This window comes from Chrysochloris asiatica, unplaced genomic scaffold (genome assembly GCF_000296735.1).
Source record: "Chrysochloris asiatica unplaced genomic scaffold, ChrAsi1.0 scaffold00029, whole genome shotgun sequence".
Lineage (NCBI taxonomy): Eukaryota > Metazoa > Chordata > Mammalia > Afrosoricida > Chrysochloridae > Chrysochloris > Chrysochloris asiatica.
In genome coordinates, this window is record NW_006408547.1 from 2,292,834 (window position 1) to 2,319,371 (window position 26,538).

At 38.6% G+C, this 26,538-nt stretch overlaps 1 protein-coding gene across 1 annotated transcript in view; it reads right to left on the reverse strand.

Annotated features, from left to right (window-relative positions):
• NALCN (sodium leak channel, non-selective) overlaps window positions 1-26,538 on the reverse strand; it is a 535,846-nt gene that overhangs the window by 146,433 nt on the left and 362,875 nt on the right. The window contains exons 15-16 of the mRNA XM_006846666.1: window positions 2,899-3,035; window positions 1,552-1,693 (exon numbers count right to left, since the gene is read on the reverse strand). Of these exons, the coding sequence (XP_006846729.1) occupies window positions 1,552-1,693; window positions 2,899-3,035 (279 nt within the window). The remainder of the gene's footprint in view (window positions 1-1,551; window positions 1,694-2,898; window positions 3,036-26,538) is intronic.

Genomic DNA, 26,538 nt, shown 5'->3' on the forward strand with positions numbered 1-26,538 from the left:
AAAAAGGAGAAAAGCCAAAGAGGATAGAGAAAAACACTGTTGACTGATGATGTTTGGAGGGGATTGTAATCAATGTAATGAAACAAGTCATATGAATGGTTGAATGTGAAACTGATGATGGGCCCTGTAAGCTGTCACTCAATCCACAATAAAAACCTTAAAAAAAAAAAAAAAAAAAATGAGGTAGAGTCAACTCTTAAGTCATAGCGACCCTGTGTAGGGTTTCCAAGGAGAGATGGTGGGTTTGAAACATAGGCTTTGTGGTTCGCAGTCCAGTGCAGATCCTAAAGCTCCACCCCAGGATACACACATAGGTATATTTCAGCAAATTTCCTAATCTCTAAGGACACTGGGAAAACCTTACAAGCTTTTCAGAACAAATCAGCAAACCAGTGAATCAACTACCAAACAAAGACCTAATTATTTTCAAATGAAAAAAAGCATCTGATGCTGACATCAGATTGGTCATCTACAATCATCAAAGCTATAAGGTAGAGAAATAACTAATAGACATATTACAAAGGAACACACACAGTAATCTAAAGCTACAAGTACTAAGTAATAGCATGACTCAAAAGAACCAAACTCACTGCCATTGAGTTCATTCTGACTCTGTGACCATATAGTCCAGGGTACAACTAACTGTTCCATAGGGTCCTGAGATGGTAAAGCTTTATAAGAGCAGACAGTCTCATCTTTCTCCTGCCAAGGAGCTGGTGGGTTTGAGCAACCCAGTAACTTCAACCTCTGTATTGCCAAGGCTCCTTAAGCCATGGTGGTGGTGATGTGCTGTGGAGTTGGTTTCAATTCACAGCAACCCTGTATGGGGTTTCTGAGGCTGTAAATCTTTACAGGAGCAGAGAGCCTCATGTTTCTCTCATGGAACGGCTGGTGGTTTCGAACTGCTGACCTGGAGGTTAGCAGCCGGACTTATAACCACTATGCTACCAGAGCTCCTTTACTTAAACCATGCCAGGTTGTTATGGTTAAGTGTCATCCAGTCAGTTTCAACTTATAGAGACCCTATATTCTGGACTCCTGGTGTGGCACTGTGGGTTAATGTGCTGGACTGCAAAGTCAGCTTGAACCATAAGGTCAGCAGTTCAAGCTCACTAGCTGTTCCTCAGAAACCCTAAACAGGGTCGCTACGGATGAGAACCAACTTGATAATACACAACAACAACAACATAAAGGGATTTGGAGGCTGTAAATCTTTGTGGAAGCAAAAAGCCTCATTTTTCTCCTATGGATTGGCTGATGGGCTTGAACTGCCAACCTTGTGGTTTGCAGTGTTGCGCTTATCCTGCAGAGCCACCATGCTCTCCTTATTGCAGAAGGAGGTAGGGGGAAAGAAGGAGAAAGACAAACGTACTCAAATGTTATGATAAATCTTGACAGGCAGAGTGATATCCTCTACAAAGAACAGAAATGTCTTCATTGTTCTCCTGAGACATTAGATTATTGGAGCCAACACAGTGACCCAGTACTTTTCTCCAACACAGAGATGCTACAAAAAGAGTAAATCTGGTTATTTGCGACCGTGGTTCTTACTTTTTGATCAATGTATTTATTGTCTTCAATTGCAGACCTCTTGGAGTGATCACATGATGAGGAGGAGGTTGAAGGGAGGCTTCTTAAGAGGCAGCAAGTGTCCTGTTGCTGGCGATCGATAAACTGCTTCATGAAACTTTCCCTTTGCAAATGAAGTATAGACACATAAAGCAATATTAATGAAATGGGGCACCTGACTGCATTTTGCAATGATGCATTTGCAGTGACGAACATCAAAGAAAACAAGGCATGCCATGCAGAGTACTGTTTACATTCAATTATTAAAATATTTAAGAAAAGCTTTCTGAGTTTTCAATTAAAAAAAAAAAAACTAATGTCCCTGAAATACTTTTGAAACAATAATACTCATTCATTTATGGTATTTTAAGAATCCAGTTGCGGTAATGAGAAGGTACATTTCTCTCTCTTTAAGAATTGGGGACATTAGTTGATTTCTCTAACCTTCTATTTATCATAAGAATGCCTGAGAGATCATTTTACATTTAAGGAATCAAAATTACTCAGAAGGAACTCACTTCATCTGATATTGAAAGTATGGTGAGAATTCAAATAAAGCCTCTTCAAATAACCACTAATCCTGAATTTAATTTACAGCACTTTTATATTTTGCATTTCAGGTTCTAAATTTCATTTCTTTAAAATCAGAAATGCAAACGCAGCACCATTTGAATTTTAAATATTATGGAATCTCACCAATCTCGCGTTTTGAAAATTCTTCACAGATTTGTTTTTAAAACTCATCAAGTAAACATTTCATATAATTTTAATCCTATTTGTAATTTTTGAGAGATAATTAGTTGAATTTCTTCTACAATTTCAGCTCATTATACCAAAAAAAAAAAAAAAAAAAAAAAGATGTTTAAAAAATGTATTCATTTGCTTAATTGTAAATAAAACATGGGAGAAAAATCAGTATGAATGCAAAATGCATGGCTGTCTTAAAAACTGCAAGATAAGTTAGCTTGTACATAGACATGGTATTCTAAACAACTGGCCACTGAAATTATAGGATCACACACGCAATTTTATTGACACCTGGCTATGGGTCAGAGGTTGCCATCTGTGTACCTGCCATGCAATAGTGAATACCTTCTCCTGTTACCTGAGAGGGTCCATCTTGGACAGAAGCAGGCTACTACAGACATACTATGACTCTTCTTTGAACACATTATTAAAATGGACCAATGGTTCTCCAGAGAGCGGTAGAGAGAACATACATATCTACAATAGTGTAAAAATATCTATGTGCTACAAATAAGGCCTGAAATCAGATTTGAATCTTTGGCAATGTATTTGACATGTACAATTACAGACATACATTAATACCTGATTTTAGGGACTGTAAAATCTGAAGGAAGCTTTGAGATTTTCACCATTTGTGGTCTGTTTGGAAACTTCTCAAAGATTCGCAGGCGTAAAGGCAGCTTTTCTTTGGTATCTGCATTTGCTTCACTTTGCTTTAACTAAAGAGAAAATAGAAAAGAAAAGAAAACAAAATGGGGCCTATTTATTTGCAAGTCAGACTGCTAATCTCACAGTCAGCAGTTTGAAATTACCAGTAGTTCCATGGGAGAAAGATGAGGCTTTCTGTTCCGGTAAAGATTGACAGCCTAAGAAACCCTATACAGGGTCGCTATAAGCCAGAATTGACTCCACAGCACACCACCACTACCACTGTACTATATGGTGCTGTGGGTTAATGCACTGGACTGCAAAGTCAGTTTGAACCACAAGGTTGGCGGTTCAAGCTTACCAGTCACTCCTCAGAAACCCTATACAGGGTCGTTATGGTTCAGACTGAGTCAAAGGCACTTAACAACAACATCACTGTTGTAATAGAAAATCAGAATTTTAGAATTTGAAAAACAAAATGTAGTTTTATGAGGAAACAGAAGATGGCAGTAAAGACCTGCCAAGTATCATTGCTTGCCATCTACTGCTCTCTGTGTGTAAAAACTTTGAAAAAAGGTAAACCCAAACCAAAGCATAAGAAAAAACTAACCTAAAAATAATCAGAATCATTAAGAATTGTTGTCAATTTTATCCCCATATATAAAATTCTTTATAATTTCATACATTCGTTTTCCCTGCTTACTTATTACTAAAGTATTTAGGCAATGAATTTTACTTTATAGATATGCATATTAGAGATATCAGAAGAATAAAAATAAATGAAAACATGTACTACACAATCAAGAAAGAGAAAACATATCAAGAAAACCAGCAATTTATTATGGCAGAAAAAAAAAAAAAAAGCTCAACATGTTTCTCTGTAGTAATAAAGATGGCTGGCAGTTAAATACCATATCTTTGTGAGAAAGAGGAAGCTACCTATGAGCTGTACTTATTTATTCATTTATATATGTAAGATTCTACAAACTGGTCCCCCGAGGAGCTGGGGCTCACCATCACAAACCTGAGCCAGTGCTGAGAGGGAGAGAGAGTGCAGGAAGACTTCTAAGCTTCCCAATATGGTGCGGGGGAACTCCACTGTCTGATCGTCACTTCTTGCCTCTTCCAACACTGTTTTTTCTTGGAGCCACCCTCCTTCACATTTACCTTTTCTATTTTGCCTCAGTCGTTTCCTTCTCTTCACCGTACCTGTGCTGGCTTTCCAAAATGCATCTTACAACACTGATCCCATTCAAATGGTGGTTTTAATTTAGACAGCTTTTGTAAAAAAGATACAGGGAGGCATGTTTCAAAAAAATATCAGCCCATAATGACATTTTTACTTGATAATTTTACTTTGTCTTGGGTTTGTGGAAATATTAGCTTTAGGGGCTGAAAACTTCCAAAACAGAGAGGTGGCAACCCTTTCCTTCTCTGCTATGTTGCGGAGTGCCTTCAAGTCAGTTTTGGAAACCCTCTATGGGGTTTCCAATGTGTGGCTGTTAGGTTTGACCTACTGACTTGAGATTAGAAGTCCAGTGCCACAGTGGCCAGAGAGAACATCAGTTCTGCATTTTTGGGAAACCTCCCAATTTCAATATTATATATGGTTCAGCTGTTTGTGAGAACATAGAGAAGTTACATGTTCTGATTTCTCACTCAGAAAATGGGCCTCTCTCCTCATTCTGCAATGCAAGTTACTCTCAACATTATTGGTTTATAGCATACAAATATTTTATCTTAGTCACATGTATGTTTTATTTAATTTTGTGGGCCGCCTTCAGTTTTCTCTGTCCTAGATGGTGGCCTCATTTACGAAGGGGCCATGCAGTTTATTGCCTTGCTCATGCCCTAGATGGAACATAGAAGACAGTATTGTGTGCAGAATTGCATATTCTCAATACTTTGATGGCTATGATGATAACAATGATAAAGAATCAGCTCCCAAAGTCACAAAACAGAAGCTGCTAACATTTTCATGAGATGCAGGTGGTTCAGAAAATAACTTCAGACATAACAAAAGTAACCAGTAAGAAAATTGTTTTCTAAAAAGTTCTCTGGTACAACTATTAGGAAAATAGGCCAGTAGTAAGGAGTTCTGGTGTGGCGCTGTGGGTTAATGCACCAGACTGCAAAGCCGTTTGAACTGCAAGGTCGGTGGTTCAAGCTCACCAGCTGCTCCTTGGAAACCCTATACAGGGTCACTATGGGTCAGAACCGACTTGATGGCACTTAACAACAACAAGAACAAGGGTATAATAGTAGGATGCACAGAAAAAGGGAAAAAAAATTTAAGTCACACCAGACACTAAAGCTATTATGTAAAAGACAGGCTGGTAAGACAGAGTAGAGATAAGGTGTTTGTTAATTCACTCATTTGATGACTCATTCATGTAATCATTTGTGAATCATTCTCTACAGGCTATGTGGAGTCCTTCCATAGAGTACAGAGTTACTGCACTCTTCAGAAAACACCAGCCATCAAAAACCTGAAGAAGCACACAGAAGGTCATCATGAGTCAGAGTTAATCTGATGACAAATGTTCTTTTGTTTTTTAAATAGGCCTGTGCTAAGTTCTAGGGATTTAAACATAAGCAAGGGAGCACTGATCCTCACTGAGCCCACATTATAACTGAGTATCTAGTTGTATGAACATATAATGAACTATTACAATATAATGGCTCCTATAGCTAAGAATCTCAAGTCAGATTCAGAAGTGGACATGGAACTAGGGGTTTTGCTAAAGTCAGATGGATCTTGGCTGAAAGAACAGAATACAAGAAAGATATTTAATTGTGCATTTTGGGCATAAGGAGTCATTTTACTGTGTGGATCATAACAAACTAATATTATGAAGAATGGCCATTCTAGAACACTTAATTATACTCACAAGGAACCTGTACATAGATCAAGAGGCAGTTGCTTGAACAGAACCAGGGAATATTGAATGGGTTAAAATCAGGAAAAGTGTGTGTCAATGCTGTGTCTGTTCACAATACTTATTTTTTAATCTGTATGCCGAGCAAATCATCCAAGAAGCTGTAATGAAGAAGAATGTGACATCAGAGTTGGAGGAAGACTCAGTAATAAACTGAGATATGCAGATGAAACAACCTTGTTTTCTGAAAGTGAAGAGGATTTGAATTACTAATGAAGATCAAAGACCACACCTTTCAAGTATGGATTGCACCTGAATGTAAAGAAAACAAAACTCCTTACAACAGGACAAATAAATAACGTGATAAATGGAAAAAAGATTGAAGTTGGTAAAAACTTCATTTTGTTTGGCTCTAACACTCATGGAAGCAGCAGGCAAGAATTCAAATGATACACTGTATTAACAAATCTGTTGCAAAAGTCCTCTTTCGAGTGTTAAGAGCAAAGAGGTTATGGCTTGCCTGACGCAAGCCATGATATTTTCAATTGTATCATATGCATGTGAAAATTGGACAATGAACAAGTAAGACCATAGAAACACTGACACAGTTGAATTATGGTGTTGAAGAAGAATACTAAAAGTATTCTTCTAGTTCTGCCAAAAGAACAGACAAATCTGGAAGAAGGATAGCCAGAATGCTCCTTAGATGCAAGATGGCAAAACTTCATCTCTACTACTTTGGACATGTTGTTAGGAGGGACACATCCCTGGAAAAGGAAATACCATGGTTGGAAAAGTGGAGGGATAGAGAAAAATTGGAAGACCCCTAGTGAGATGGACTGAGACAATGGCAGCGACAATGGGTTCAAATACAACAATTTTGAGGATGTCATAGGACCAGACAATGTCTGTAGCATTGTTATGAGTTGAAACAGATTTGCTGGCACCTAACAACAACAACATAGCTGGGCTACGAAGACAAGGCTGTGGTATCACAAGGTAGGAAGCAAAGAGAGCAATGAGAACATTATGATGGTGCTACCTTAAGAAACTTCTTGAGCAGTCAAACTTCTATGTATGACCACGTCAGTCAACATTGAGCTCTAGATAGAATAGAACTGGTATGTGCATTTATGAGAGCTGGATGTCTTCAAGGAAATAAAAGCACATGGTATACCAATCAGGAAACTTCATTAAAATAAAACTATGAGGCTCTTGCCTGAAAACCACTTGGCCTGACCACTTTTGTCCATCTCCACCACTGTCTTCCTAGTCAAGGATTATTACCTGTCCTCTGGACTCACTTTGATGCCTCCTCCATCCTTTTCGGATCCATCTAATTAATTTCTCCATTCTGTGTTAATAGTAATCCTCTCTTTTTCAAATGTATAACCCTTCAATGGTATTCCTTTGATATTAAAACGAAAATCTAAATCTGTAATCTAGGTGTTAGGCCCAATTTGGTGACAGCTGACTTGTCCAGTTTCGTCTTGCACCATGCCTGCACCATGATCCACATATATTCTTCTTTCAATTCCTCCCAAGTAGATAGATTAGCAGAAACTGTTTATTAGTTGCTTGAAAAAAAGTATTGTTATGAGATACAGTAAAAGTAGACTCTGGTGGCATTTAACCTGATCTGGTGTCTATCACTGATTAATCAATGAATATTATAAATTTAGACCCAGCATTTAACAAAGGGATGCTGTTAAGTGCTGTTGAGTCAGTTCTGACTTATAGTGACCCTGAATACGATTGTTGTTGCTGTTAGGTGTCAACAAGTTGGTACCGACTCATAGCAACACTATGTACAGCAGAATGAAACACTGCCCAGAGTTGAGCCAACCTCACAATTGTTGCCAAGCTTAAATCCACTGATACTGCTACTTTACCAATCCATCTCGCTGGGGTTCTTCCTCTTTTTCTCTGACCCTCCTCTTTACCAAACATGAGATCCTTCTCCAGCGACCGGTCCCTCCTGACACTATGTCCAAAGTTTGAGAGGCAAAGTTTGGCCATCCTGGCTTCCAAGACCATCCTGGCTACACTTATTCCAAAACAGATCTGTTGATTCTTTTGGCAGCCCATAGCACTTTCAATATTCTCTTGCAATATCATAACTCAGATGCATCAATTCTTCTACAGTCTTCCTTATTCACTATCCAACTTTAACATGCATACGAGGTTATTGAAAATACCATGGCTTGGGTCAGGCATACCTTAGTCCTCAAGCTGACATATTTGCTCTTCAACACTTTGAAAATGTCTTGTGCAGCAGCAGATTTGCCTAATGCAATACGTCATTTGATTTTTTGAAAGATGCTTCCATGAGTGTTATAGTTGATGCAAGAAGAATGAAGTCCTTGACAACTTCATTCTTTTCTCCATTGATAAGAATGTTGTTTATTGGTCCAGTGGTGATGATTTTTGTTTTCTTTACATTGAGATGTAATCCATACCAAAGGCTGTGCTCTTTGATCTTCATCAGTAAGTATTTTAAGTCCTCTTCACTTTCAGCAAGCAAAGTTGTATCATCTGCATATCACAGGTTGTTAATGAGTCTTCCTACTGAGGTTTTAAACCTTTGAGGAAGTAGAAAGCCTCATCTTTCTAGTGTGGAATGACTAGCGGGCTCAGACCACAGACTTTGTGTTGTTCGTTCATAGTCCAGTGCTTATCATATGGGGCCATCACACTCCCCAGTAAAGGAATAAATATTGGATAAATGATAAGTTATATTACTCAAATATCTTCTAATGTTTAATAAGTTATTAGTGTTAAAAATAACCACCTTATATCCATAGTCTACATCTGTCTATGTATCTACCAAAAGGTTGTTGGTCTGAACCAGCGGTCACTCCACAGGAGAACGATGTGGCAGTTTGCTTCTGTAAAGATTTATAGCCTTGGAAATGCTCTAGGGCTGTTCTACACTTTCCTATAGGGTTTCTATAAATGGAGATTGATTGGATAGCAGTGAGTACCTATTTATATTTTACTGGAGTTCAACACATTCTGACGTTGCTGTAGGATCAACGCTGGATTGCTAGCCACAAGCCTGGAAATGCAAAGTCACCAGCTGCTCCACAGGAGAAAGAGGAAACTTTCTGCTCCTATACGGTTGTACAGCATCTTAAACCCTGGTGAGTCCTGGTGTGGACCATAGGATAAGCACTCAATCTGAAGGTCATTTGAACCACACTGTCAGCAGTTCAAGCTCAACAGCTGCTCCTCTGCAACCCTATGTAGGGTCGCTATGAGTAGGAACTGACTCAACGACACTTTACAACAACAACAACAAATCCCTTATAAGAGTCGGAACTGACTTGAAGGGATTTAATAACAAACCCTCATGGGGTAGCTATGAGTTGGAATCTACTCAATGGCAGTGATTTTTAATATGTATACATATACAGTCATGCTATAATCTCCTCTGTAAACTAAGTAGGGATAAAAATCCATTTTTAAGTTATCTTCTAGCAAGTAGGAATACAATAAACATTTTGAATAAATGAATTACAATGTAGCGCAAGTTGGACATTGAAAAGTAGAACAACAAATAGACAATGAGAAGCTCTTTAAGGTGAGTCAGAAGATTCTTTGGGGTCTTATATATCGTATTCTTGAGTATCAGTCACCATTGCATGACAGATATGCAGAAGTGCCAGTTAAACCAAACAGATGAAGGTTTGGTCCAGTTGTAGAGAAATCAGATCTTGTTGAATCTTCTTTCAGCAGAAAGGAGTCCCTTTCTGAGCATCAGTTCTCTTTTCTGCTGGTAGCCTGTCAGCAGCATCAACTAAAGATGAGCAACATATATCCTGAGGCCCAGAAAGTCCTCACCGAATGTGCACATGTGCACCAGGGCATGTGAGCAGGTTTATGGTAGCTCTGTTTGTAAGAGTCTCACACTGCAAACTAAACAAATGTTTATCAGCACAGCATTACCTATGGTATTTTTACATACTGAATGGATAAACTATAAACAAGCACACAATTTTTTTTTTTAGTTTTAGTTTTCATTGTGAATTAAGTTACTAGTTTATATGGGAGAACATCGGTTTTACACTCATCGTTTCATTGCAATCACTACAAACTCCTCCATGCATCATCATTCAACAGTGTTTGCTCTTATTCCCTTTTTTTTGGGGGGGTGGAGGGGTGGAGGAAGGGAGATGTATACAAAAACACCCAGGAATATATAATCATTTAAACAACCAAAGGGCACATTCTGCAAGCCTGCTTTCTGGCTACCAGCACCCAGTCCCTCTCTTTCCATGAGTCTAGAGTCCTTAGCTGCTCTATTTCTCCATGCCTTCATCTCTCTCCATCTCTGGTGTGGTGGCTTACCTGGATAAGGTCCCACATTCCACTTGTTCTCTTCTCCCTTGATGGGCCTAGGGTCCTCTGTTTTTGGACTGTAAGATTATGCCCCTATTTTTGCTACAAAACTTCTACCTTTACAGTTGTGACAGTTACAATTAGTCATGATAGCAATTACTTGCTATTAAATCATAAGTATCTTATCCCCATCTCTTTTCACCAGACCCATCTAGACAAGATGAACACTATTCAGTGGGGATTCTACCTTCCCCAATACACTCTGAAATTAACTCCCTCTTGAAAACTTGTAAGCCAGTCACTTTATGCCTTTACAGACCTCCCTCCCACCCCATTTTAGGTAGCTAATGTGTAAGTTGCCCATCCCTATTAACCCTGTATACAGAGGGAATAGGATTGATCCTTGATGAAACACACAAATTTTTAAGTGGAGGAAGCCAGATATAAAAGTGTAAATGCAGAATGATTCAATTTATAAAAATCTTAAAAACAGGCAAAACTAGTCCATGAAGCTAAGTGTAGAAACAATAATTGTACTCAGGAGGATAATGAACAGAAGGAAGTATGGTACGGGCTTCAGGAGTACAGTCAGTATTTCTTGATCTGCACTGTGAGTTTGTTGATTTGTAAGAATTCAGCAAAATCCTGAACATTATCTTTCAATTCCATTTCCCCATGAACTTTTTACAAATAGTAAAGTAGCATTATATGTGTATTCTGAGGTCCCTGGGTGGCATAAGTGGTTTGTACTTGATCAATAACCGTCCACTACTAGCCCAAAGGTTAAAGGATTAGACTCACCCAGTGGTGGGGTGGAAGAAAGGACCAGAGATCTACTTCCATGAATTTTGTTGTTGTTGTTGTTGTTGTTGTTAAGTGCCATTGAGTTGGTTCCAACTCATAATAACCCTGTATAGGGTTTCTGAGGAGTGGCTGGTGGGTTTGAAGTGCCGACCTTGCAGTTCAACCTGACCCCGTGGTCCAGTGCTTATCCTCACACACCATGAAGTGCCACCCCATGAAGATTACATCCAAGAAGCTGCTCTACCATGTGACACATGATTGGACTAAAAAACACAAAGGTTTGGGGTTTGGGTTTATATGTATATTATGGCCAGGAACAAAGGTGGTTTTCTTAAAGGCAGATGGTGCATCAGGCAAACTATTGTTAGTCTTACATCCCCCCTGTTATCGTCATCTTGACCATGTCCCCTTCCTTCATCCATGATCCTGACCATCATACAGAGAGAGAAAAGAGGAGGACAGGGTCAGAAGGGATAAGAGCATGTGTGTGTGTGTCTGTAGGGTGAGGAGCACAAGGACACCAGGGTAATTAAAGCACTGGTGTCCATTTGGAGCTACTATGACTTTCTTTAAAATGTAACAAAATCGTAGTTAAGATCCAAATTATTTTCTTCTTGGATTAAGAGCAAATTTCAAGATTAAGTTTACCTGAATGGACATGAGTGGATACCATTGGCGATAAGAACAGGATATGAACTTCACATCATTATAACTTACTGTCATTGAATTGATTCTGGCTCATCTCAATCCTATACGTCAGAGTGGAACTCCTCTGGGAGTAGACAGGCTCAACTTTCTCCTACAGAGTGGCTGGTGGGTTTGAACTTCTGACTTTGCAGTTAATAGCCCAATGCTTAACCCACTGCACTACTAGAGCCCAGACCTTGTAACAGAAAGTAAGTGTAATTGTAAATATCCTCTTTGAATTTTTTTTTTTAATTTCCAAGATTATGATCCTTGAGGTAAAGAAAGATAATGCAGAGAACCTCATGGTTTTATTATTTATATTGAAAAGCATACCATAGAGAAGTACAAAGGAAGGGGTTTAAATAGCTTCAGCTGAGAATAAGACTGGCTGCAAAGGAGAGATGAGAGGACAACTTTGTAATGGACTTTCACACAGCTACAAAAAAGTGTAGTTGTAAAAAAGAAATTAGAGTCAAAGAAAAAAAAACCCTCAAACCATGAGCTTTAAAAAAAACTATCTAAATCATCTAAGCTGAGAGCTCTTCTGTGGCTCAGCATCTGCCACGCTGTGATATCATTACACATTGGGCAGCTGAAAGCCTTGTGGTTTGCTTGTACTTCCCAAGACAGTTAGGTGTAATTGCTCCGCACGACACATACACGGTTCTGCCTCATCACTTAAATCTTCCACATTGGAGCTTGGGCTTTTTTCCCTGTTAAAATATTCAAACGTTTTTCTGTTTCAGTTTCCTTTTGAACACAGCATTGAATAGCTGAATTACAGAATTATTTTCAATAAAAATTTTGTCATTTTTTTTTTTTAGTGTGGTTCTCTAAAACAATCTAAAACAGATTCAAATTTGAAAAATATTCTTATTTTTAAACCCAAACTAGTGCTAGTTTAAAAAATGTGTATACATCTGCTGGTTATTATCCCAGAAATGCATCTTTGATTGTTCAAAATACAAAACCTGAGAAAAAGGAGCTCCTTCTCTATTATGAGTAAATGAAGGCTTGAAGGCTCTACTGCTTTCTTTTTCGCTGCTCTCCTGGAGCTACACACGACTCAGCACTTCAGAATACCGAGCCTTCCTGAAGCATAGAATAATGTTTTTCAACCAATTTTCTCTTGCTGTTTCATACACACGATGTTACAACCCCAGCTGCAGGACTTCAGTGCTAAAATGATGGGCAAGCTGGAGTAGTGCTAAAACATGTTGGTTTTATTAATATCCCCACGCTACTCTAAAACCTTGATATGCAAATATGAAGACTATGCCTCACTATTATGTTGGCTGCAATGAAAGAATTTCTGAGAAGGAAGTACCTTCCTTTTTATATTCTGGGCAAAAGGTCGGGAGGACTTCGTATCAGACAGCAATATAATATAATTTAAATATATTAATTTTTAAAGTTTTTTAAATCACTAAATTTATGATCAGTATTTCCAATGTCAAATTAGGAATTTAATTACTCATGCACATCAACATCAGTTACCCATGTAAATGAAAGGGTTAATTTCTTGATTAATGTATGACCCATGAGGGCTACATTTTTGTATGTCGTCGTTAGGTGCTGGTGACTAGGTCCTCACAGAGACTCTATGTACAACCAAGCAAAATAATAACCAGTCGTACTCCATCCTCATCATCATTGTTACGTTTGAGCCCATTGCTACTGCCACTGCACCAATCCATCTTATTGGAGGGCTTCCTCTTTTTCTCTGACACTCCACTTTACTGAACATGATTTCTTTCTCCAGGATTGGTCGCTCCTGACAATAGATCCAAAGTATGAGAGATGAAGTCTCACCATTCTGGACTTTAAGGTGTGTTCTGGTTGTAACTCATCCTACACAGATTTGTTTTGTCTTCTGGCCATCCATGGTATTTTAATATTCTTCTCCAACAGCGTAATTCAAATGCATCAGTTCTTTTATGGTCTTCCTTACTAATTGTTCAATATTCATATGCATATGAGATTACTGAAAATATCATGACTTGCGCCAGGTGCACCTTAGTCCTCAAACTGATATATTTGTTCTTGAAAACTTGTGCAGCAGATTTGCCTAATGCAACATGTCCTTTGATTTCTTCACTGTTGCTTACATGTGTGTTGATGGTTGATCCGATCTAAATGAAGTCTTTGACAATTTCAATCTTCATTTATAATGATGTTGTTTTTGGTCCAGTGGTGAGGATCTTTGCCTTCTTTACATTGAAGCACAACCTATAATTTACATTGAGGGGCAACACCATGTCAGTGGTGAGGATTTTTGTTTTCTTTACATTGTGGTCTTTGATTTTCATTAGTAAGTCTTTAAAACTTCTTTGCTTTCAGCAAGCAAGGTTGTATCATCTACATATTAGAGTTTATTAATGAGTTTTTCTCCAATCCTGATGCCATGTTTTTCTTCATATAATCAAGTTTCTCAGATTATTTGTTCAGCATACTGACTGAATAAGAATAGTGAAAGAATACAACCCTGGTACACATCTTTCCTGATTCAAACCATTCAATGTTCTCTTGTTTCATTTAAACAACTGCCTCTTAGTCTATGTACAGGTTCCTCATCTGTATAATTAAGTGTTCCAAAATACTAATTCTCTGCAGTGTTGTCCATAGCTTGTCATTATTCACATCATCGAAAGATTTTGTAGTCAATAAAACACAGGTCAACATCTTTCTGGAATTCTCTGCTTTCAGCCAAGACCCATCTGATGTCAGCAATGATATCCAGCTTGGACCTCTGGCAGTTCCTATCAATGAAGCAGTTTTTAAGTTATTGGTAGCAAAACTTTGTGTGTGACATTAATGATATTGTCCAATGATTTCCACCTCTTTCTGGAATGGACCCCCCCCCCAAAAAAAAAAAAAGGATTTCTTCCAATCAGTTGGCCAGATGGTGGTGGTGGTTGTGGTTATGTGCCATGGAGTCGGTTCCAACTCATAGCAACCCTAGAGCAGTCTTCCAAACTTCTTGTCATAGATGAGTGAGTGAGCGCCTGCAGTGCTCCATCAGTTTATTAAAAAATTCCAATTTGCATCCATCAATTCCTGAAGCCTTGTTCTTTGCCAGTTCCTTCAGTGCACCTTGGGCTTCTACTCTTCATCATATACTAGTTCTTGAAATAGTTGAACACCAACCATTCCTTTTTGATGCAGTGACTGTGTGTATTCCTTCCATCTCTTTTTGCTGCTTTCATCATCATTCAATAGTTTTCTCATAGAATCCTTCAGAAAAATTTTATATGGTATCCCAAAATGTTCAAAGTAGTTTCATAACATTAGCTGATTAATTGCATATGGGACTTCCTTTTATACTTATGTCAACACATTGAGATTTGTTACTCTCTATCTTGGAGTCCTAGTGTGGCACTATAGGATAAGCTCTGGACCACAAGGTCAATTTCAACTGCATGCTTCATGGTTCAAACTCTCTAGTCACTCCTCAAAAACCCTATACAGGATCGCTATGAGTGTGAACCAAGTCAATGACACTTAATAACAACAACACATCTGTAGCACGTCTCATAAGGAAGTGGAAGAGGAGTTATATTCTTGGAGAATCTAATGCACTGGGGATTTAAGTGACTTCTCTGGGTTTCCTGATTTGGAAGCCCAGCATAGCATGAATGAAGAGCTGATACATTTACATCCCTTAATAAAATGGATAAGGCACACTGGTGGCTGCTAACCACAAGGTCAGCAACTCCAATCCAGGAGAAAGGTAAAGCTGTCTACTTCTGTAAAGATTATAGTCTTGGAAACCCCATATAGAAAGTTGTTATGAGTTGGAATTTTGACTAAATGGCAGAGGAGTTTTTTAAAGCTACTGAGTGGAGCAGATGGTTAATGTTCTTGGCTGGCAACCAAAAGGTTGGAGGTGCAGCCTGCACAGAAGCTCTGGCAATCTATTTCCCAAACTTCCAGCCATTGACTACCCTTTAAAATGCAGTTGTACTATGATACACATGAGGTGCCTTGAGTCAAAATCCACTGTTCAGCAACCCTCTTAGATAGCATATGACATCCCTAAAATGTACAAGAAATGTTTACTTCCTTGTTCTTGTTACAGCTGTTGTTGTCGTTAAGTGCTGTTGAGTCAGTTCTGACTCAGCGACCCGGTGTAGGGTTTTCAAGGAGAGACTGGTGGATTTGAACCTCCACCTGGTGGTTCAAATCAACCTTGTGGTCCAGTGTATTATCCTGAAGCACCACACAAGGATCCTAAAATCGTACAGACTTTAAATACCCTTCAGAAGTTTACTTTGTGCAGCAGTAAAATAATATTTGTATCAAGACTAAACGAGCAGACAACTCCAATAGTTTAATAAGAGAGAAAAAAAAAATATTATTTAAAAAGCAGAATACCTAATTATGTAGAATGAACATGTTTTCCTTACATTGTTGTTGTTGTGAAGTGCCGTCAAGTCAGTTCCAACCCATAGCAACCCTATGTAGGGTTTCCAAGGAGCAGTTGGTGAGTTTGAGCCGCTGACCTTGCAGCTCAAACGGCTTTGCAGTCTGGCGCATTAACTCACAGTTCCATACCAGAACTCCTTCCTTAAATTATTATGTCCCTTAAATCTTGCAAGTACACACAATCAACAGTTTCAGAGAGACAGTAGTAATGGATGTAGTTAGCTTTTGTATTGTTTTTCTTTTTAGTTCCAAAGACCTCTATTTTATAATAGATCTCTATTTTACAACTCAGACACACTCATTTCCGTGTAAACTAGATACTAAGTTCTTAATATGAGATAAGTATTCAGTAGGTAATAGGAAAAAAACAAAACGCACAACACATTTTTTTTTATGTGTTCATACAACTGTCCTCCCATTCTTGATTTAGAAAGCACAAGAGACAGCATTTGTTATAAAGTGCCAGCAGGTTGGTTCCGACTCAGAGCAACACTCTATAGGATTTCTGAGGAGTGGCTGGAGTGTGAACTGCCCACTTTGTAGTTAACATTTCAGCTCTATCCTACAGCGCCATATCTGGACTCCAGACACAGCATTATTGTTGTTGTTAAGTGCCATTGATTGAGTTCTGATCCATAGAGACCCTTATAGGGTTTCTGAGGAGCAGCCATTGAGCTTGGACCACCAACCTTGCAGCTCAAACCACCCTTGCAGTGCAGCGCATTAACCCGCAATGGCTACACTAGGACTTCACGTTGGATTTCAGTATTCTTATGTAAATATAGATTTATAAAATATATGTAATTACATAAATATATAAATGCAAGATATATAAGTGACACCAATATTGTCTACCGTTGGAATTATTCATGAGAAATATTCTATAAAAAACAAAGCTATCACTTAGTTGCAGTAACTGCTAGCGCTACATGAAAACCATTTCATCTAAGTAAAGGCAGATGAGTGGAGACGACAGCACACTCGTGCTTTAGATCCCTCTGCACCAGCTAGTCTTAAGATCATCTCAACCAGCTACTTCCCCTTTCCTGTGTTTGCTATGCTGTTTTCTCAAGGCTCTCAATTATAAAAATGGAAATGGAAATACAGAGAGGCAAGTGTTTCTCCTGGGCGTATATCTTTTTCTATTCTCTTTCCCTTTACCACCTTGTTTCTGTAAACAAACAAGTTTTTAAAGAGCTCCTCACTTACACTGCTTGTCTACACTCACTTTCCACTGACCCTCCCACGTCTCCAGCCTGTGAATTTAGATTTGTCAGAGTCCCACCTTTTCCCAACTGGTCACTTGGTCACCAAGGTGTTATCTCACTGTGTCTCTGTAAACTTTCCTGAGATCATTTGCATTTTGCCTTGCCCCTTTAAGTCCACCTTTCAGAATATCTAAGAGAGAAACACCATGAAGCTCCTCTGGTCCTTAAAATTAACTAAAGATTGTCAATCATGTTTAGAATAAAGTCTTATCTTAACATGGAATGAAGTTTCCTCCTATGCCTTGCTGAATTGTTTGAGTTTTCCTCTCACATGTTGTTATTTTGTGCTTTTATGCTTTATGTAAGTTGCTTCCCTTGCCTGTAATATATTTTTCTTTTTCTCTACTTGGTTTAGGAACTCTGGTAGAGTAGTGGGTTCCAAGGTCAGCAGTTTGAATCTACTAGCTGCTCTGTGGGAGACAGATGAGGCATTCTGCTCCTGTAAAGATTTGCAGTCTCACAAACTCTGTATAAGTGTATCCTGGTGTGGTGCTGTGGGTTAACACGCTGGACTGCAAGGTCAGTTTGAACTGAAAGGACCGTGATTCAAGGTCACCAGCTGCTCCTCAGAAACCTTATGCAGGGTCACTATGAGTCAGAACTGACTCCACGGCAGTTAACAACAATGACTTGGAACCAATTTGATGGCACAAAACCATATGTGGGTAGGAGTCCTTGTGTGGCACTGTAGGATAAGCACTGGATTGCTAACCTCAAGGTGGGCAGTTCAAACCCACCAGCAATTCCTTGGAAACTCTATAAAGGGTCACTATGAGTTGGAAACGATGCTAAAGCACTAAACAACAACAACACACTTGGTCAACTCTTCTATATCTTTCAAAAACCCATCTCAAAGAGTGTTGGCCAGGATAACATTGATGGTACTCAAAGACAGCAGAAAGGAGCTCTGATACTGTAGTGGTTACGAATCAGACTGCTAACCTCAGGGTCAGCAGTTCAAAACTACCAGTTGTTCCGCAGGTGAAAGATGGGGCTTTCTGCTCCTGTAAAGATTTATAGCCTCAGAAACCCTGTACAGGGTTGCTCCGAGTTGGAAACGATTCCACAGCACATAACAACAACAACATAGATAGTAGAAGCAGTTGTTGTTGTTGTTGTTAGGGTTTCTGAGAAGTGGCTGGTGAGCTTGAACCACTGACCTTGTGGTTCAAATGAACTTTGCAGTTCAGCACATTAACCCACAGCACCACACCAAGACAACAGCAGGAGCAGGAGTAATAGAAAACATGTGGGCAAGATACTGTGCTGAGCACTTTGTACTCATAATGTTCTTTAATCTTTAAAATAGCTCCCTGAGGTAGGTACCATAAAAAGCCCCATATCATAGGATTTTTGATGAGAAAATTGAGGCCCGAGGAATTTGAATCAACTGCTCAAGGTCACCCAGCTAGAAGTGTTCGATTTGAGATGGCTGTGTAGGATAAGCAATGGGCTGCAATCTGCAAGGTCAGCAGTTCAATCACACCAGCTACTCTGTAGGAAAAAGATGAGGCTCTCTGCTCCCGCAGAGTCACGGCTTCGGAAACCCCATACAGGGTCACTATGAGTCAGAACCAACTTAATGGCACTTGACAACAACAACTCAAGGTCATCAGGTAAAAGTGTTATATCTGACCACAACGTTTGATTCTAGAGCTTCAGTTTTGTAAAATCTTTTTATACTTCCCATCAAACAATATTTTCAAGTGGTATCTTTCTACCACAGAACAGCTGGTAGTTTCGAACTGCTGACCTTGCGGTTCGCAGTCCGATTCGTAACCACTATGCTATCAGAGCTCCTCTGAATCCATATAGACAATTCTAAAAGAACGTCATGCTAACGGCTGACATCTTTAATATGAAGGTAAGTTACTGTTTGGTTTTAAGATGACTTCAGTGGATATTTTTGGTTTAAGGTTTAAACATATATCAGGAAAAAAGTTTCAGGGTTTTATCTAGCCTCCATAGCTCCAGAAAGTCCATCAAAATGAGAATTTCTGTTCTGCATTTTTCCCCTTTTGATTAGGATTCTGCTGTAGAAGCTTTGATCCAAATTTTCGGTAATAGTAGCTGGACACCGTTCAGTTCTTCAGGTCTCATGGCAAAACAGCAGCTGTTCATGGAAGCAAGTAGCCACAAATTCTGTATCTTCCTCCTATTCCTGACTTTGGTATAGTATTGGAGGATAAGCACTGGACTGCTAACCATAAAGTCAGTGGTTCCAATTTACCAGCCACTCCTTGTAAAACCTAAAAAGGATCACTTTGAGTAGGAACCAACTGGACAGCACTTACCTTGATTTGCTCCTCTGTTGCTCTAGGTGAATAGGGACCAATAGTTGTGCCTTGGATGAACTATGTCTCAAATTTTATATTTATTTTACTTTTTTGTGTATCCGTGTCTAATTATTTCTGCACTTTTTTGGAAAGTACTCTCCAATGTCTATTGAATTGCCTTTCCACTTGCCTTCACAGTAGATGTAAGCCTGGGCTTTCGATACTATCCTCATTCAGACATCTATCCTTTTATCAATGTTACACTGACTGGGAGTCAGCACCTAACATGTTGACTTGGCAACTGTGACTTCAAAATGTGTCTAGAAACTGGGTTGTGTTCACTCCTCTGACTATGATCTTCTTTATCAGAAATATTTTGGCAATTCTAGGAACTTTGTGCCTCTGTCTTTTAAATTATTGATTTTTTTTTTAAATTAGAATATTAATGGGACACTTTTTCCCCACAGCCATTGGGTTTGGGAGCTTTTAGTCTAGTTTGTGTTGTTGGATTTAATAAAATGGCATAAACAATCATTATTAAGAAAATCTTTGGGGAGATGTAGGATATTTGATGGCCTCTTGACAAATTCATTAAGAGATGTCATCAGCCCTCTGTTTTCCTTTTATATTTCCCCAGAGTTTGTGTTTGAAAAGTGAGCGATACTAACAGCTGTAACTGGCTTAGAGATGTAAGCATTTTGTCGGTAACCTCTACCTTAACAATGTCATGTTTCTGAGAGTATTATTAGTCACATAAATAAAGAAATCATCTCATTTAAACATAAATATAAACACAATATTGCATTTTCTTATTTTACATTTTTTTTCTTGAGCTTGTTGAAATTGTGGTAGTAGAAACTGGTAGCTTTTTTATTATGTGAAAAGATTATAATATATACTGATTAGGTACACATTCTTTAGTAACTCATTGTTTTTATGACATTCATAATCAGATGAATTATTGATTCAATTTTGCAAAAAGTAGTCAGTTTTCATTTTCTTGCATTACAATGCTTTAGTGATACACAGTCTCTTTTCTTGACTTTATTAAGAGAAAATAATTATATTTATGGAAAGCTCTAGTTTCAATTGTAGAACCAAACACATGTTTCAAAATCAAATGCTATATAATTATTGCCAGTTTATATTCAAACATTCAAAATATAATGATCTCTCCTGTTAGCTTTTCTAAATCTTTTCTCTTAATTTTAGAGATAAATTTTGTCTAAAAAAGATATATTTTTCATCAGCAAATACATGCTGCCTAAGGAAAGGGAAGTACATTTTATTTTTCATTACTGAAAAAATTTTGTATTGAGGAAATTCATTGTTCAAGATAGATTTTATGCTTTAGAAATGGAAGACTGAATTTTTGTTACTTATACACAGCAGTATGATATATAGGACAAAATACCAAGGACCCCGAACACCTGAGTTCTACCCAAGGCCCTGACATTGACATCATGCAACTACAGCCCACTCAGTGATCTCTTAGGGCTTACAGTCCGTGGGCTACTTAACAGGAAGAGGCTGAAAGAGAGGAGTTTGAAGATTCATTTCTGACAGGGATAGAAAGAAGACCTAAGGCATGGTCCCTACCACAAGGAATTTGTAGACTGGTTTAGGAAAGAATGTGGTGAAGTTTCACAAGATTAAACCACAAGGTTGACTTTTCAAATTCTTCAGCCGCTCCTTAGAAACCAGAAACAGGGAAAACATGAGTTGAAACCTACTTGACTTCATTTGACAACAACAGTAGAAAGGTATGCAAAGAATAGTATGGATAATAACAAAGAGCCTTGCCACTTGGAACAGGAAACTGGGTTACAGGGTCACTGAACTGTTTGCAAGGTTGTCACATACTCTCTCTCTCATTCTATTCCTCCAGGATATTTCCCATAATCCTGCATATATGAAGGACTTTCAGGAAGTTTTGGGGAAATTTCCATGATCTTTTCATTCTATTCTTCTGTGTATTTTTGAAGCCCCTCATATCCTTTTTCTCTGTCTAAAATGAGCAGCTCCCCTCTTTTATTTCTGGCTAATTGCTGATCATTCTTAAAGGCAGAGCTCAGGGTTTTACCTCTAATACAAAGTTCTTTCTCTGTTTCTACACTGGGTAAGAACTTACCCAGGGTAGTCCCATAATGCTCTCTGCCCTCCATCACTGTCAGCACAGTTTCATAATTATTTACTCTATTTCTCTTTCTTCTAGCAAGAAGCTCTTGCGGTGGTATGGTTACACTCTTGACTGTTAACCAGAAGGCTGGGTAGTTTGAATCCACCAGTGGATCTGTGAGGGAGGGAAAAGAGCTGGCAGTCCAGTATCAGTAAGACCACAACTTAGGAATCCCTAAAGGCACCATTCTACTCTGAAGTGTAGAATCACTTTGAATTGAAATGCATATGAGGACACACAATACAAACAACTCTTCCCTCAGCACACTGCGCAGGTCTTGATGAACTATGACTTTCAAAGCTTTCCTGTGAGAGAAACATTAGGCTTTCTGCTCCTGCAAATATTTGCAGCCTCAGATTTACAGGATAGCTATGAGTTAGCATTGACTTCGTGGCACTTAACTACAAAGTGGGAAGTTGGTAAAAGTTTGTTGAAGAACTGATTGAATGATTACATACCCTTGTGCATGTATCTGTCATTTTACTCAAGTTAAGTTGCAGCAAAGGCAAATACTGCTGCCACCATCCATTTTATAATAATGCTAGTTCTAAGAGAATCTCATCTGTTTTGTTCACTGATTTATACTAAGGGCCTAAAGCAGTACCTCGTACATAGTGTTCTTGTTAAGTGCCATAGAGTCAGTTCTGATTCATACCGACCCTGTATAAGGTTTCTGTGGAGTGGTAGGTGGGTTTGAATCACTACTTGCTGTTCAAATCAACCTTGGCGTCTAGTGCTTATCCTACCATGCCACACCAGTAGACAGGTACTAAATAAATAATTGAAATTTTAACTTCCACATTTATACCTCCAGCTACCCTGCTGTCTCCTCTGAACTCTAGATAATATATCTAGTTTCCTATTTGGCATCTCTGCTTAGATCTCAAATGTACCACAAACTCAACAAACCCAATACTACATTGATGATCCTTCTTCTCAAACATGGTCCTACGCTAATATTTCTTAGTTCATCATCATCATTCATCCAACTGCAGAAGCCTGAAACAAAGAGCCATTCTTGACATTCTTTAAAAAAATAAAATAAAATAAAACTGTTATTGTCAATTGAGTAAAGGTTTATAGACAAGATCAGTTTTACATTCAATGAATCATAAAGTTTGTTTCATCTCAATTATTATAATCCCTTCTATGTAACAACAGTGCTGCACTTCTCTTGGTTCCTGTTTCCATTCCATGCTCTTTCCCATCCCATATCGATTGTTATTCTTTTGATTCAGAATACTCGACCAGTCCATTGTGAGCATCAGTTACTAACTTTTCCAGATTCGAGGATGGTCAGGACCATAGACTTGAGATCCTCTGGTCCCCTTCTGACCAGTAAGTCCCATCTTTATATTTTGTAATTTTGATTTTAATGTAATCCCTTTTAGAGCAATTGGTAGTTGGTATCCAGGTACCATCTAGTGCTTCTATCTTGATACGCTCTTATCTTTGCCCTTACACCTAACCCATCACCAAGCACCCATGTAGCTCTCCCATTTATCACTGTCCCCATCTTAAAAGCCATCAGTGGCTTTCCTGTTGCTTTTAGGTTAAGGGTAAAAATTCTTAGCTTGTTTCTCAAGGCTCTTCCCATTACTGACGTTATCACATTTTCATTGTTCACTGTCTTTAGAATTTTATGAATTCTGTTTCTCTGGAATGTTCTCTATTCCCTTTTCTCACCAACATCTCATGAAATTTACTGTTGTTCATCCTTTACAACTTAGTTCAAATGTCCCTTTTTCACTTCCTTGATCCTCATCTGCGTCAGAATCTTCTATGAACTCATTTCTTAAAAACACTTTCTTTTATAAAGAAAATTATCTCGATTTGTAAGTATTTATTAATTGCTTTAATTACTTGGTTTATGTAAAACTCCCCACCAGTGATAAGTTCTCACAGAGAACTTCTTTGTTTCCCTAGTGCCTGGCCAGTATCTTGAACACAATAGAAGCCCACATATCTGAGGAATGAATGAGTGAACAAAGGGTAAAAATGCTCTGGTGAGAATGGAAAGACGCATGGACTAGACTGCTCAGAAAGAAAGAAACAGATGGTCAGTGGAAGCTTGAATCACAAAAGGAATGAAGACAGCAACAACAGCCTTGAATGCATCTGTGTCCAGTGTCTGGGTATGCACAGGGTAGAATTCACTGTTGTAACTCCTTATAGAAAGTCTTAACACAGTTAAGAAACAATCTTTTGGAAATTCAACTATTGACTAACACTGGAGGAAAATGAAAATCAATTGTCTCATTTTTTTCTTAGAACCGTAACAATCTAGTTTCATATTGCCTGTGACAGATTGAAAGAAAAATAATGCTGTTAGGTTGGCCTTAACTATCTTACTTGGTGTTTCTGGATCGTGCAGTTGAGATCACTGTACTTAACATTTTGTTCTCTTGATTATAGGAAGCAAAATGAAATAGAGTTCCCAAATGAATGCAGAGGGTTAGGAACTGTGCACATGGAATTTAGGCTGAGCGGAAGTGTCATCTCCCTTGGTTTGAGCATGATCTGCCTCCACATCACATTTTTTATTTATTTATTTTTAAATTAAGGGGTTATCCCTGTGAGTTCTATGATACAATGCAATAAAAGTAAGGACACATTTCACAATCCTTACCTTCAGCTGTCTATGTTTGTCCCTGTTGGTCCCAATGTGTTACACTCACAAAATTTGCTATGTAGTTATCATTCCTGAACTGAAAGTGCTACAGTGGGAAAAATGATTGGATAGTTGTGAAGTAAGCAGTATGAATATAGCTGGAAAATTAAGGATTACAAAGTAGGCAGTCTATATTAGCATGTGAAGAGTCTGATAGAAAAGGGTGGCAATTCTTCTTCATTTCCTTAGCTATCATTCATTCCCCATCTTCTGCAACCCAACTTATGACAATCAAACTCCTGAGTCTGCTTTCCTCATACCATGAACCAATCCTTTTTTGGTAATTTGGTAAGCGTGCTTGGCCTCTCTGAAGCCTTTGAGATTGTTCACAACACTCTCTCTGTTGAAATATTTTTGGTTGTGATGAGAAACACACTGTAGGCTTTCCTCCTACCTCTTGGATTATGACTTCTCAATTATTTCAGGCTGTTCCTCAATTGGTTCGTATAATTCATTTGCTCTTCCTCAGGGAATCATCCTTCTATCGGTAAGCTCAAGCTCTCTGAAGGCCTCAATTACCATCTACATGTTGTTGATCACTGCTCCTCACCAATGTTTCAGCCCAGATATTTCTCCTAAGCTTGAAAACTTTTATCTATCTATAGGCATCTTCTTGTCCAGGCACCTCATGGAAAATATGACCAGTTATGAATTGTGTTCCAAAGAAAGACATGCTGAAACCCTAGCCTTTGACCCCTTGTGATATGTGAACTTGTTTTTGTTTGTAAATTAGATGTTTAAAGATGTTGTCAGTTAAATTAACAAGAGGACAAACTGCCAAGGTGCTAATCCAATAAGAGTGATGTCCTATTCAAGAGAAGAAAAGGCATACAGACACAGAGGGAAAATGTTGAAATACTGTGGATCACCAGCTTCCAGAAACTAGGAAAAAACATGGAATGGGTTATCTCTCAGAGTCCTTATAACATGCTGACTTCAGACATTTAAATTCCAGAATGGTTAGATAATACACTTCTTTTCTTATGAAATTAACTGTGGTATTGTTATTATAAATCCTTGAAAACTAATATGCCCACCTCTAAACCCCAGTACTGGTGTGGCACTGTACAATAAACACTGGAGGTAAACACAATGTTGATGGTTCAAACCCACCAGCTGCTCTTTGGAAACACTACACAGGGTCACTTTGAGTAGGAAGAGGTTAGATTGCATTTAACCTCCAAAGCAAACAATCAGAAATCCATTACTTTCTTTCTTTGATTTTTGGTATTCTCCTAAAGCAATTAGGAAACCCTGGTGACCTCTTTGTATTCTGTCTTTTCTCTTCTTATGCATCCAGTTGGTCACCAGAGGTATTAAATCTGTGGTTTCTCCACTCCTCTCCATTCTTTCATTTGGAATTTCTTCAGTTTAGATAGCCATCATTTCTTGCCTTAGGAACTGGTCCCTGTGTCTTCAAGGATAATGACCTTCAGTTTATTCTTGACGAGGGAACCAGAATGCAGTTGTGATTGTATCACTTCTTGGCTTACAATGTCCTCAGAATAATCTTGAAGTGCACTGGTTCAGCGCACCACTTTCTCTTTTGACTTACAAGCCATAGTGAACTCTTGTTGTGGTTGTTCAATGCTGTCCAGTCAGTTATGACAAACCACAACACTGTATGGGGTTTCCAAAGAGGGGCTGGTAGATTTGAACTGCCAACCTTGAGGGTGAAAGTTCAGTGCTTAACTTATAGTACCACATCACAGCTCCAGGTTTTCATTGCTGTTGTTGTTATTAAGTGCCACAGAGTTGGTTTCAACTCATATCAACCCTATATAGGGTTTCCGAGGAGCAGCTAGTGAGTTTGATCACCATCCATGCAATTCACATGGAACTTGCAGTCCAGTGCATTCACCCAAAGCACCACACCAGGACTCCAGGAGTCCATTTTGCTGTTAATTTAACAACAGAAGTGCCATCGAGTGAGTCAGTTCCAACCCAAAGCCAACCTGTATAGGGTTTTCGAGGAGCAGCTGGTAAGCTTGAACCACCATCCATGATGTTCAATCGGTTTTGCAGTCTGGGGCATTAACCCACA